General features: G+C 48.3%; 1 protein-coding gene across 2 annotated transcripts in view; it reads left to right on the top strand.

Moving 5' to 3' along the window:
- The window catches only part of NMNAT3 (nicotinamide nucleotide adenylyltransferase 3), an 82,681-nt gene that overhangs the window by 65,251 nt on the left and 4,073 nt on the right, over window positions 1–13,357 (top strand). The window contains exons 3-4 of one of the 2 annotated variants that reach the window (XM_008152614.3): window positions 1,802–1,985; window positions 7,162–7,244. In XM_008152614.3, coding sequence (XP_008150836.2) covers window positions 1,802–1,985; window positions 7,162–7,244 — 267 coding nt within the window. The remainder of the gene's footprint in view (window positions 1–1,801; window positions 1,986–7,161; window positions 7,245–13,357) is intronic. The other variant, XM_054729623.1, reaches the window with a different exon arrangement.

The following is a 13,357-nucleotide window of genomic DNA, read 5'->3' as shown; positions in this document are numbered from 1 at the left end:
TGGCAGGAGGGTTAGTGAGGGACAACCAAATGACTGAAAAAGCAGGCTGCGTGGGGCGACCAGGCCAGCAGGGGGGGGGGCGCAGTTGGGGGTGACCAGGCCAGCAGAGGGGGGCAGTTGGAGGCGACCAGGCCGGCCGGGGGGGGGGGGTAGGGGTGCAGTTGGGGGTGACCGGGCCGGCGGGGGTGGGTGGGGGCAGTTGGGAGTGATTAGGCTGGCAGGGGGGCAGTGAGGGGTGACTAGGCCAGCAGGGGGGGTCAGTTGGGGGTAACCAGGCCGGCAGGGGGGGGCAGTTAGGGGCAACCAGGTCGGCAGGGAGAGGGCAGTTGGGGGAGACCTGGCTGGCAGCGGGGGGCAGTTAGGGGCGACTAGGCAGGCAGGCAGGTGAGTGATTAGGAGCCAGCGGTCCGGGATTGTGAGAGGGATGTCCAGCAGTCGGACATCCCCCGAGGGGTTCCAGATTGGAGAGGGTGCAGGCAGGGCTGAGGGGATACCCCCCCACCACCACCGTGCACGAATTTCTAGTATAAATAAGAAACAACAGGCCACAAAAACAACCTGTACAGACTTTGAAATTGGCATCGTCAGATACAGAGTTTAAAAGTTATGCTTTTGCCCTGGCCGGCTGGCTCTGTTGGAACATCGTCTGTGGCAACAAAGGGCCAGTAGCAACAAAGGGTCGCGGGTTTGATTTCTGGTCAGGGTACATGCCCAGGTTTCAGGTTCCATTCCCAGGTGGGGAGCACATAGGAGGCAACCGGTCAATGTTTCTCACATTGCTATTTCTCCTTCTCTTTCTCCTTTCCTCTCTCTCTAAAATTGGTAAAAACAGCCTGGCTGGCATGGCTCAGGGTTGAGTGTTAACCTATGAACCAGGAGGTCACGGTTTGATTCCTGATCAGGGCACATGCCTGGGTTGTGGGCTCAATCCCCAGTGTGGAGCATACAAAAAGGCAGCCGATCAGTGAGTCTCTCTCATCATTAATGTTTCTTCCTCTCCCTCTCCCTTTCTCTCTGAAATAAATAAAAAGGTTATTTTAATTTAAATGTGATCAGTGTATAAAACAGAATAATATGTCCTATTAAGGTTAGGGGGATAAACAGACTTAAAATATCTATAACAATGACATGTAAGGAGATATTAAATGCAGTTACAGAGTTCTGAAGTCCTTGTGTTGTTGAGGAAGAGGGTAAAGGTCTTAATTTACTTTGAATATAAGACTGCATATGTAAGTTTCAGTCCAAGAGGAAAAAAAAATGAAATAAAGTACATAGGCAGGCAGAAAAGGAGAAAAAAAACACATAAAACTTGTGACAAAAAAATTAAAAAAATTCAACACAAAGATGGTAGCTTGAAATTTAAATATGTCAATATTTACATTAAATATAAGTAAACTTAATGCTCTAGTTACAAATCAGTAATTGTCAAACTTGACCAAAATATTTTTAAATTCAGCTATTTACAAAAGACGTGTTTGAAACGGAAGTATAGGTAGGTTGAAAGAGAAAGGTTATAAAAAAAAAAAAAAAAAGGCCATGCATATATAAAGCTGTTGAGGCTACATTAATATCAGACATAAAGACTTTAAGTCAAGAAGCATTGTTAGAGTTAAAGGTGCTCAATTCACAGAAAGGTATGTAAGAGTAATAAATACGTAGGCAATAACATATCCTTCAAATAAGGATATGCCTAAGGGAGCTGGCCACTCAGGAGAGAATGCCAGAATGAGGCATGGAGATTTTGAGCACCTGCCTGAATTCAGGCAGGTGGCGAGCAACACCACTGTTCTGCTTTGCCTAGGAACGTACCAGGTGATCGGGGGTATCATCTCTCCAGTCAGTGACAACTACAGGAAAAAAGACCTTGCAGCTGCCCACCACCGAGTGGCCATGGTCCGGCTGGCCCTGCAGACGTCCGACTGGATCCGGGTGGACCCCTGGGAGAGTGAGCAGGCGCAGTGGACGGAGACGGTGAAGGTGCTGAGGTAACAGTGGGCATGCCTTCCTGAGATGACCAGGGGCCATGGGTCATGTCTGCAGGGCCCATGGGGTGAAAAGTAGGGATGGAGTGTTGAGTGGGGCTTCAGCCAGGCCTTCACAGCCAAAATCCAAGAAGTGCTCACCCTAGAGGGAGAGAGACCAACAGGCCCACGATCTCAGAGAGGTCCTGAATGAGAAAAATCACAAACCACTGCCCTTTGGGATGGGCTTTCTGGAAACGCCCAGTCTTGTTTCAGCCGGTTGTAGGTACCATCTGGCTGCAGTGCCACCACTGAGTAGCTTTAGGCATTCGGTGACTCTGGGCTCTCGACCTAACTTCTCTGAGACATATTTCTCATTTGCAAAATGGGGACAATCAATCCTAATTAGGATTTTAAAGATGGAAATAACTTTTCTGACCCAGAACCACATAAAAATATTCAGTAAGTGGGACCTTTTATTATTGTCAGCATTGAGTAGGTTGAAAACTGTGGGTACATAATACGCTATCTTTTCTAATTATACAAGTCCTGGGTTCTATAAATCTAGACTTTAAAATGTGGGAGAGGGGGGACTATGAATCTAGAACTAGTTACACGGCTTTTTTTTTTTTTTTTTTTTTTTTTCCTTTTGGAGTTGCTGTTAGCATTCAGGGTAAGTAATTTGCTCTGTAAAAGCCCTGGCAAGTCCTGCATGTTAGGACGATGGGCCACTGGCTTGTGTCTGGGAAACGTCACTGAGAGTTTGCTAGAGAAGCAGGAAGCCCCACCTGTCCTGGCTGCCACAGGGGACTGGGAGGCGGGCCTGCCTGGGCTGTAATGACAGCCAGCTCTGCCGGAAGCCGGCTGTGTCTTCCACCTATTTGGGAGCACGTTCGGACCATTGGCAGCTCTGTTTATAATCTGTTTAGATTTCCATTTTTTACTCATTTTCAAAGTCACTTGGGAGAAAGTTCAGGTAAACATTTAGCTACATACCCTGGTGTTTATTATTTACCTTTGGTGGGGGGGTGGGGGGGCGCGGAGAACCAGCTAAAAGCATTCAGCAGTTCCAGTGCTACTTCAGAATCTGTTGCCAAGTTAAAAGGAGAGCAAATATGAAATAATTGTTAGGACATGTGCTCTCTCCTTTTTTAACAGAAGGAATAAATTTCCGCCTAGATCATCATTCAGAATAAGCCCTATAGTCAGCTCTCATTCATCTAGGATAAGAGGGAAATGGAAACAAAACAATAGACAATCCAACAAATCCTTTAGCTGGAGACGAAGGCAGAAACAGATAGATGCTGTGGAGTGTGGCCGAGGGCCCCGCTTTTGGAGCCCAGTTTACTAGCTAAGTGACTTGATGTGAGTCACCCTCTCTGAGCCTCAATTTCTCACCTGATCATATGGGGGTGACACCACCTACCTCAGTGGGGTACAGTGTGAATTAAATGAGATAGTGTAGGAAAAAACACTTGGTTTCTGGAAGATGCTTAATAATGTTTACTACATTCCCTGCATCCCTAACTCTGGCCTGTAATTTATCCTCAAAACAGAGAAGCCATTCTTGGATAAATAGGAACTGACCACAGTACTATATCATATTACTAGAGCTTCTGCGGGAAAATGCAGGTGTGAGCTAAATTTTACTGAACGAATTCTCTTTTCTTTTCTTTCCTTTTCTTTTCTTTCCTTTCCTTTTCTTTTCTTTCCTTTTCTTTTCTTTTCTTTTCTTTTCTTTTCTTTTCTTTTCTTTTCTTTTCTTTTCTTTTCTTTTTTGGACGTTGGCTGCACATTGAATCACCTAGGAACTTTCGAAAGTATCAGTGCCTGAGTCTTTCCCCAGAGGCTGGGATGTCGTCAGGATTTTTAAGAGTTCCCTTGTGATCTTAACCTGTGGCCAGAATTTTCAGGCTTTTCATTAGTACAGAGATCCGTCCAAACCAGTGGTCTCAGCCCTGCTGTAGGAATCACCTGGGAAGCTTTTTTTTTAAATGCTAAGCACCCCCCCACACACACACACATACACACAATTATGATATGTCTGGGTTGGGGTATAGGCATGGGTAATTTTTTTAAAATATATTTCTTTATTGATTTCAGAAAGGAAGGGAGAAGGAGAGAGAGATAGAAACATCAATGATGAGAGAGAATCACCAATCGGCTGCCTCCTGCACACCCCCTACTGGGGATCGAGCCCGCAACCCAGGCATGTGCCCTTGGCCGGAATCGAACCTGGGACCCTTCAGTCCGCAGGCAGACGCTCTATCCACTGAGCCAAGCCGGCCAGGGCAGGCATGGGTAATTTTTAAAAGGTACCCAAATGATTTATTTTGTGCAGCCAATGTTGAGAAGCCCCTGATACAGACAGTCAACACCATTTTATCAGCTGATTATCAGATATGTTTTCAATATTTGGAGTGAGCTTCATCTCCAAGTTTATTCATTACATTAGAAAATTTGTTTGATTATTAATGTTTATCTAAAACTACCAGAAGCTCTTTGTTTTAAGGTTGAAAAATCTGACTAATTGTAAAGTTAGGTGATTTCTAGAAGGCATGGTAAATTTACCCCATCCTTTGCTCCATTTAGTATCTTCTTGATCGAGTCAACAGTGGATTTCCATCATAGTAACAGTGACAAATATCACTGTAAAGTAAATCACTGTGGGGCTTATTGAGGATTCTTTTTCTCCTTATCAGGTTGCTTGTGTTTAAGTCTAGGCCAGCTTTCATGCTTTTAGGGCATCTGATAACTTATATCTCACTCACCTTTTCCCCATGTTGTGGGAGGAGAGCCCTAGTCACGTGACTTGATATAGTCCATCATCAACATCTCATGTACCCCTTCACAAACATGATCTTACGCTGTCCTCACTTTACAGATGAAGAAACTGAGGCTTAGAGAAGCTAACTTTATCATAGTCACACAACAAGGAGGCAAGTGGTGGAGCCTCAGTCTGTTGGACTCTGAAGCCAGTTCATGGCCATCTTCAAAACCAGGGATCTGCCGGTGGGAACACCATGAGGCTGACTTTGCTCCTACAACAGTGACCCTTAGATCAGGTGTCCCCAGAGACTATTGGGGCTTCTTAGGACATAGAGAACGTGCTCCTCAGGTCAGTTCTCAGGCTTAGGGCGAGGCACACCAGGGTACCACTCAGGCAGGCAACAAGAGGAAGTGATGGCCACTTCCCACAGAGGCAGAGTGGAGGTCTCTGAGGAAGAGGCACTCAGCACTGTAAGTAATCATTTGCACAGCAGAGTTTAGAGATCTAGCTAATACTCAAAATAGGTTAACTTGAACTAGAAGCTTCAAGGTAAGTAAACGAAATGGCAATCAGTACCTTTTATTGATCACCTACTGTGCGTACTAGGTGCTTTCATGTGTATAATATTTAATCAGCTCAGCAACTCTGAGAAGTAGGTGGGTTTAGCCCCATTTTACAGATAAGGAAATGGAGATTCTGAAAGGGTCAGTGACATACCTTAAAGTCCTGCAGTAAGCAAGCGGAAGTGAGACCCAAACCTACTTCAACCTGATGTGAGATTTCAGACGAAGCCAGGAGTGAAACCGTAGAGGCAGAGTGCAGCTTACTAAAACCAAAGCAGAAAGACAATATGGAAGCACAGCTAGGCCTTAAAAAAACTTAGCCGAGTCTCTGAGATGATCAGGAAGGACTTTGGACCAGAATTAAATGTATTCTTTATCCACTCCTTCCATCATTCCGGAATTTAGCTGACTCGGTGCGCAGTTCCTGAGTACTAAGACTGTAAGGGTGAATTGGAAGCGCTCCCCGTTCACAATCTTATGGGGAAGATAGGCTGACAACAATAATAATAACAGCTAACATTTATTAGGCACTTTCTGTGTATGGGCCGGTGCTAAGCTCTTCAGGTAATCCTCACAGCAGCTCTCTGGGATGGGACTGTCATTATCCCCCGTCCTTCAGATGAGGAAGCTGGAGGCAGATTGCATAAGAAACCCAGCAAGATTGCACAGCTACAAGCTGGAGCCAGAGTTCCAACCCAGGCAGTCTAATGCTAGAACTTCGTCTTTACACTGAGCCCTCCCCCAGTAATCATCAGCATTGAGCCTCTTCCCCAGCACTTGGCAGGGTAGAGCACTTCATTCTTCGTGTTCTTGGGATACTCAGCGGAGATGAGGCCGGCATGAACTTTTCATGACCAATTAACAGACAAGATCAGTGAGGCTCCCAGGGTGTTGTTACCCTTCCAGGATCAGACATGCAGGAGAACCTAAACTTGAACCCACCTGCTCTGGCTGCAAAGCATATGCTTTTATCGCCGGCACTGCTCCCTCTCAAATACAGCTCTAGTTAATGCACAATACAGTAGGTAGGAGATGGAAGATCAAATTGATATGACATAGTAATTACCTGTGTGTGATTTTTAAAAAAAGAAAAGAAAAAGACAGAGCTATCTCTTGATTTGCAGAAGACAGAATGCTAAAAGAGCCACGCATGCCAAATTGGTGAGGCTAATCATATTGGAAATGCTAACGTGTAACGAGATTTGCTCTGTGTGCACACTGTTCAATGCACTTTGCATGTACAGCTCTTTTAATGTTCATAACCACCCGTTGGAGGCAGGCACTGTCATTATTCCTCATCATGCAGATGCTGAACCATCCACACAGAGACCTGAAACCCTCGCTCAGGGATACACAGCAGGCCTGGGGCGGCGGGGGGGTTGGGGGCGGGGGTGGTCGGGGCATTCGGGGCAGGGCGCGGGGGAGCTGGGATCCAACCCAGGCAGACTGGCTTGGAGCCAGACTCTTAGCCACTACTCTGTCTAGTTCTAAAAAGTGGGTGTTTTTATCCCGGCTTTACAAATGAAAATTTGTGTTTTGAACTCAGATCTGTCTGATTCTAATAGCCATGTCCTTAACCCCTACTCAGTTCTTTTTAAAAAGTGAGATATTGAAAGAAAATGTGAAAAGAGTAGGAATATACTAATTCTTCCCCTCCTCCCCACCCCCCCACCCCTCCTAGTGTCTGCTTTCTGTCTAGCACCTGGCACAGGGCCTGGCACATAGTAGGCCCTCAGCAAATAATTGTGGGATGTGTTACGTAAAATGGACAGAAGCAGGCTGAGACTTAACATGTGGGAGCCCCTGGGTGGCTTTGGGGGACAGTAGGCCGCACAGACACACCCTGAGCCTTATGTTTACAACACAGGCATCATCACAGCGAACTGCTCAGATATCTGCCCCAGGAGGAAGGTCGGGGCCAAGGCAGAGATGTCTCCCAGGCGCCCACAGGTGGGTACTGACCCCCTCCTCTGTGGGAGGGAGAACTGATGGGAGTCACAGCCCTCTGGGGCCCGCCTGGTTGGGGTGAGCTTCCCAGGCTGAATGGTCAAATTAATCAGTCTGCCACCACTCCTTGTAAATCATTATGCTAATTTGGGATTTCCTGCCCCAAAGGGGTTTACCTACCCTGTGACCTATGCTTGTGACATGGATTACAGTCAGGGCTACACGGGGATAAATGGGTGAGTGATGCTGGGGTTCTTTTAAAAGCCTTAGCCTTTCTGTTTTGTGTTTTTGTTCTTTTTGTTTTTTTCAGGATGGGTTTTTTTTTCTTGTTGAATACAAAATGTGCCATTATAACCCTTATACTGAGAAACTAACACAACAGTGTAACTCAGTGGTTTACTTGGGAAAGAAGACCTGTTTTTTTTGTTTTGTTTTGTTTTGTTTTTATATTTTATTGATTTTTTACAGAGAGGAAGAGCGAGGGATAGAGAGTTAGAAACATCGATGAGAGAGAAACATCGATCAGCTGCCTCCTGCACACCCCCTACTGGGGATGTGCCCGCAACCAATGTACATGCCCCTGACCGGAATCGAACCTGGGACCCTTCAGTCCGCAGGCCGACGCTCTATCCACTGAGCCACACCGGTGAGGGAAAGAAGACCTGTTTTTAAGGGAATTTAAAGTTGATTTGGATTGTCCTTTCAGTTTGTAACCCTGGGTTTCTACCCTGTTGTCAACTCCTGGTGTGTGGTAGAACCTTGCCAGCTGTGATTTCAAAGTACCTTCTTTCTCTAAAGGCGGCCATGGCACTGGGGTGGGAGTCAAATGCAGGGCCCCCTCTTGCAAATAAACAGGAACAGGTGATGGGAGGGCAGGACTTGACACAGAGGGAATCAATTACTTTCCCACTGGCCTGAAGTTCCAGCAGCCCATCTGCGGTTCTCCCAGCTTTGGTTGGTGGGACCCTATTTCCAGATCAGTTGGGCTTGGGAATGTCATGGTTAAACAAGCCTAAAATGGTTTCTTTACTGCAGGGCGTTTCAGAGCCTTCATTATGTTCATGAGCATTGTGACTCCACAGGAAAAGGAAATAGCAGCCATTGTCATTCTTTAGTCATGGAACTCTTTTTTTAGTGCATGTTAGTAATTCTCAGAACTAGTGCTCCCCAGAACACAGACTGGGAAACAATCTTCTAAAAGGACTTGAAAATGCTACCAGGCCCCAAAGGATTCATGCAGTAGTCCCCAAATGCCAGCCAAAGGATCCCTCACAGCAGAATCGCCTGTGAGGCTTGTTAAAAACACGAATTCCCAGACCACACCCCAGACCTCCCATGTGGGAATGGCACTGGGAATCTGGGTGTTTCACAGTCACTCTGGGGACAGGCTTTACGGCCAGTTTGGGGAACTGTGTACTGGAGTAGGAATCTAAGGAGGAAGGAGTTATAGAGTGTCCTGGGTAATCAGCTTATGCAATGTTTATTATATTCTTCTGGTCTCCACCTCTCCTCCTGACTGCATGGGCTCTTCCCCCTGCCCCAGTCGTGAGCACAAGGAGTGTTCATTCTCAGTCTTTTGCCTCCTCTCTGAATCATCTCTGGCTCAGCAGTCACTCCTCATAGGAGTCTAGAGATGCTCGCTCAGCACCGCCCCGGACCAGGCTCTGGGCTCAGGCTGAGAACAGAGACAGCCTGCCCCCACCCTATTCCTGAGCTGGAGACAGGCTGTGAATGGTGATGAGTCCAGGCATGGATTAGGAAGGCTGCCTGAAGGAGGAGACACCTGCATCGGGACTCATAGGATCAGTAGGTTATCTGGAGTTGGGGGCATTTCTGGACAGAAGGGCAGCTGAGCAGGGCACAAAGGCAGGAAACAGCATAGGTGCTGGGCACTCCGTGCCTCTGAGGAATGCTAGAGCCTCCAGTGAGAGGCTGGGAGCCCCCCACCCCCCCGTGTTGTGGGAGGCATGCCACCCTGAGGCTCCCATCTTCTCGCACATCACCTCTCTGCACATGCTTCCAGAATCCCTGTCTTGGCTCTTTACCTGGCTTGCCCCTCCTCCCCCTCCCATCTCGGCTCCCCTGTTGAAACCTATCTGACCTTGAGGCGCAGTTTGGAACCCACCTTCCCCGTGAAAACAGTCCCATTTGCTTTCACTGAGATGGACTCCTCACTCCCTCTGCCAAAGCTCACGGCACTGGCTTTGGGGATTTATTTTTCTAGGGGTTCCTAGCCTACTCTGCTTGGCCCTATAACATTAGGGTTTGTCTCATATCCCCTTCTTTCTGTTCAAACCCTAAATGCTGCTCATCTTGTTCTCATTTAAAGTAACTATTAAAAAAGGAAGTTTACATTGAATGAAAAGTGGGCTTTCAGTTGACCAGAATGAATCAGGGGCTTTAAAAATGTCCATGCCCCTGCCCGACCAGTGTGGCTCAGTGGTTGAGTGTCGACTCGTGCACCGAGAAGCCACTGGTTTGATTCTCGCAGGGCACATACTTGGGTTGGGTTGAGTTAGGTTGCAGGTGCTCACGGGACCTGCAGGAGACAGCCAGTCGATGATGTCTCTCATCGATGTTTCTCCCTCTCCTTTTCCAAGCTCTCTAAAAATCAATTTTTAAAAAAATTTTTAAAAAGGAGGGGAAAAAAATATCCATGCCTCTTGCATGATATAGTTCCCACCCTGCCCCCTCAGGAATCTAGCTGAGGAAATAATTAGAAATCAGGACAAAGATTTATGCAGAAAGGTGTTTATCACACAATTTTTATAATGGCAGAACATAAAAGCAACCTCAGTGTTTAAATATAAGGGAATGTGTAAGTAAATTATACTGTATACCTGGATGAAGACACTAAACAGAAGGTTTTCTTGGTTTGGGGAAATGCTTATGAGGTAAGTGGAAAAAACAGGATACAGTTCTATATATATAATCTCAAATATATAGAAAAATATAAATATTTTAAAACTAGAGGCCCGTTGCACGAAATTCGTGCATGGCGGGGGGTGTCCCTCAGCCCAGCCTGTACCCTCTTCAATCTGGGACCCCTTGAGGGATGTCCGACTGCCCGTTTGAGCCTGATCCCGGTGGGATCAGGCCTAAATGGGCAGTCGGACATCCCTCTCACAATCCAGGACTGCTGGCTCCCAACTGCTCACCTGCCTGCCTTCCTGATTGCCCCTAACCTGCTTCTGCCTGCCAGACTGATCACCCCCTAACCACTCTGTGCCAGCCTGATTGATGCCTAACTGCTCCCCTGCCAGCCTGTTTGCGCCCAACTTCCCTCCTCTGCCGTCCTGGTCACCCCTAACTGCCCTCCCCTGCAGGGTTGATCGCCTCCAACTTCCCTCCCTTGCAGGCCTGGGTCCCTCTCAACTGCCCTCCCTTGCAGGCCTGGTGCCTCCCAACTGCCTTCCCCTGCTGGCCATCTTGTGGTGGCCATCTTGTGTCCACATGGGGGCATCCATGTTGTGTGTTGGAGTGATGGTCAATCTGCATATTACTCTTTTATTAGATAGTATAGAGGCCTGGTGCAGGGGTGAGGGACAGCTGGTTTGCCCTGAAGGGTGTCTCAGATCAGGATGGGGGTTCCCTTGGTGCATGGGGCGGCCTGAGCAAGGGGCCTGTGGTGGTTTGCAGGCCAGCCCCCTGGCGACCCAAGCGGAGGCCCTGGTATCTGGAATTTATTTACCTTCTACAATTGAAACTTTGTAGCCTGGAGTGGAGCCAAGCCTTCTGCTTGCTCCGTGGCCGGCAGCCATTTCTATTGGGGTTAATTCACCTTCTATAATTGAAACTTTGTAGCCTTAAGCGGAGGCCTGGGCCTGGCCAGGGTGTGTGGAAAGCTTTGCTTTCTCCATTGCCAGGGGCAACCCTGGCCTGCTCTCTCCAGCTCCATGGCTGTTGCCATTTCTGTTAAGATTTGTTTACCTTCTATAATTGAAACTTTGTAGCTTAAGTGGAGGCTTAGGCCTAGCAAGGGCAGGCGGAAAGCTTGGCTTCCTCCGTTGCCTGGGAAACCTTGCTCTCTGTGGCTGTAGCCATCTTGGTTGGGTTTATTTGCATACTCGCCCTTATTGGCTGGTGGGCGTGGCTGGTGGGCGTGGCTTAGGCATAGTGAAGGTGTGGTCCATTTGCATATTACCCTTTTATTAGGTAGGATATACTAAACTATTGATGATTTATAGAAAGCAAAACTATTATTATTACTAGAGGCCCGGTGCACAGATTCGTGCACTGGTGGGATTCCTCAGCCTGGCCTGCGCCCTCTCGCAATCCGAGACCCCTCAAGGGATCGGGCCGAAACCAGCAATCCAACATCCCTCGAGGGATGTCGTAGTGCAGAAAGCAGCAAGTGGCCAGGGAGGAGCCCGAGCCCGAGCCGGGCACTGTGCCGCTCCCGCTCATCCTGGCCCTGTGCCTGCCAATGCCACTGCTCAGTTAGTGCTGAGGTGGAGGCAGGAGAAGCTCGTGCTGCTGCAGCTGCACTTGCCAGCTGTGAGCCCGGCATCTGGTGCCCGTCAGTAAGCTAAGCAGCACTCCTGCTGCTGACCACCAGGGGGCAGCTTCTACATTGAGCATCTGCCCCCTGGTCGTCAGTGCATGTCATAGCTACCAGTCGTTCAGTCATTTGGTTGTTCAGTCGCTTAGGCTTTTATATATATATAACTAGAGGCCCGGTGCACGAAATTCATGCACTCGGGTGGGGGGGGGGTCCCTCAGCCCAGCCTGCACCCTCTCACAGTCTGGGAGCTCTCAGGGGATGTCCAGCTGATGCTTCCAGGGGGAGCGGGCCTAAGCCGTCAGCTGGACATCCCTAGCACTGCTGAGGAGGCAGGAAAGGCTCCCGCCACTGCCACTCTGCTTGCCAGCTGTGAGCCTGGCTTTTGGCTGAGCAGTGCTCCCCCTGTGGGAGCACACTGACCACCAGGGGGAAGCTCCTGCGTTGAGCAAGATCAGGCCAAAATGGGCTCTCCAACATCCCCTGAGGGGTCCAGGATTGTGAGAGGGCACAGGCCAGGCTGAGGGACCCCACCAGTGCACAATTGCCAGGCCAGGAAGGGACATGAGAGGTTGGCCAGCTGGGGAGGGACCGCAAGAGGGCTCCAGGGCATGTCTGGCCCCTCTCACTCAGTCCCGATCAGCCGGACCCCAGCAGCAAGTTAACCTAACTGTCGGAGTGCCTGTCCCCTGGTGGTCAGTGCACGTCATAGCAACTGGTCTACTGGTTGACTGTCTGCTCCCTGGTGGTCAGTGCACGTCATAGCGACTGGTCTACTGGTTGACTGTCTGCTCCCTGGTGGTCAGTGCACATCATAGCAAGCGGTTGAGCAGCCTTAGCATATCATTAGCATATTACACTTTGATTGGTTGAAAGGACAACCAGATGACACTTAGCATATTAGCCTTTTATTATATAGGATTGTTATTATTATTATCATTATTATTATTATTTCCTGCTTTTAACACATATCTTCTATATGTTCCATAATTGACACAGATATGTTTATAATCAGGAAAAAAAATACAAGAGCAATTAAAAGAGGAAGATGGAGTTTTTCTCAGCATAAGTCTGGCTTTTGATGAGGGGGCTTGTATGTTACTAGTGACGTATTTCTAAAGGACCATTTTGTGTGCTCTGTATTTTATTGTGTGCTGTTCTACTCTGGGATTGCGAATTATAGGCTGAGCTCAGCATTTTCTGGCTGCCAGAGCCCTGCTTTGCCCATCACTCCTGTGATTTGCAGTCCTCCTTGGCCTCACCAGAGTCATGTGGATTGCTTGCTGTGTCCTGGGTTACATGGGTGTCACACTGGGATGGAGGATGCCTGGGTCCTTTAACAGCCGACTATGTCTGTCTTTTGTGAAGTTGGTCCCCGCCCTGGGCTGATGGGGCTGAGCACCGCCCAGTGACCTTCAGAGGACTCCCTTTCCATATAACCCGGCAGGCACGTCATCTGATTCCTTTTCACACTGACTTGTCCGGTTAAGCTGGGTGCTGCCCTACAGACGCCAATACCTGGCCTCACCTTTGGTGTCCTCCTGTGTAGGCCCAGAAGTCCCACACTCCTGTGTGTGCCCATGTGCATATCCTGCACTAGGCAGGCAATTCACAT

The sequence above is a fragment of the Eptesicus fuscus genome, chromosome 18 (assembly GCF_027574615.1).
Source record: "Eptesicus fuscus isolate TK198812 chromosome 18, DD_ASM_mEF_20220401, whole genome shotgun sequence".
In the NCBI taxonomy this organism is placed as follows: Eukaryota; Metazoa; Chordata; class Mammalia; order Chiroptera; family Vespertilionidae; genus Eptesicus; species Eptesicus fuscus.
Note: the sequence above shows the minus strand (reverse complement) of the source record. Positions and strands in the feature narration are given on the sequence as shown.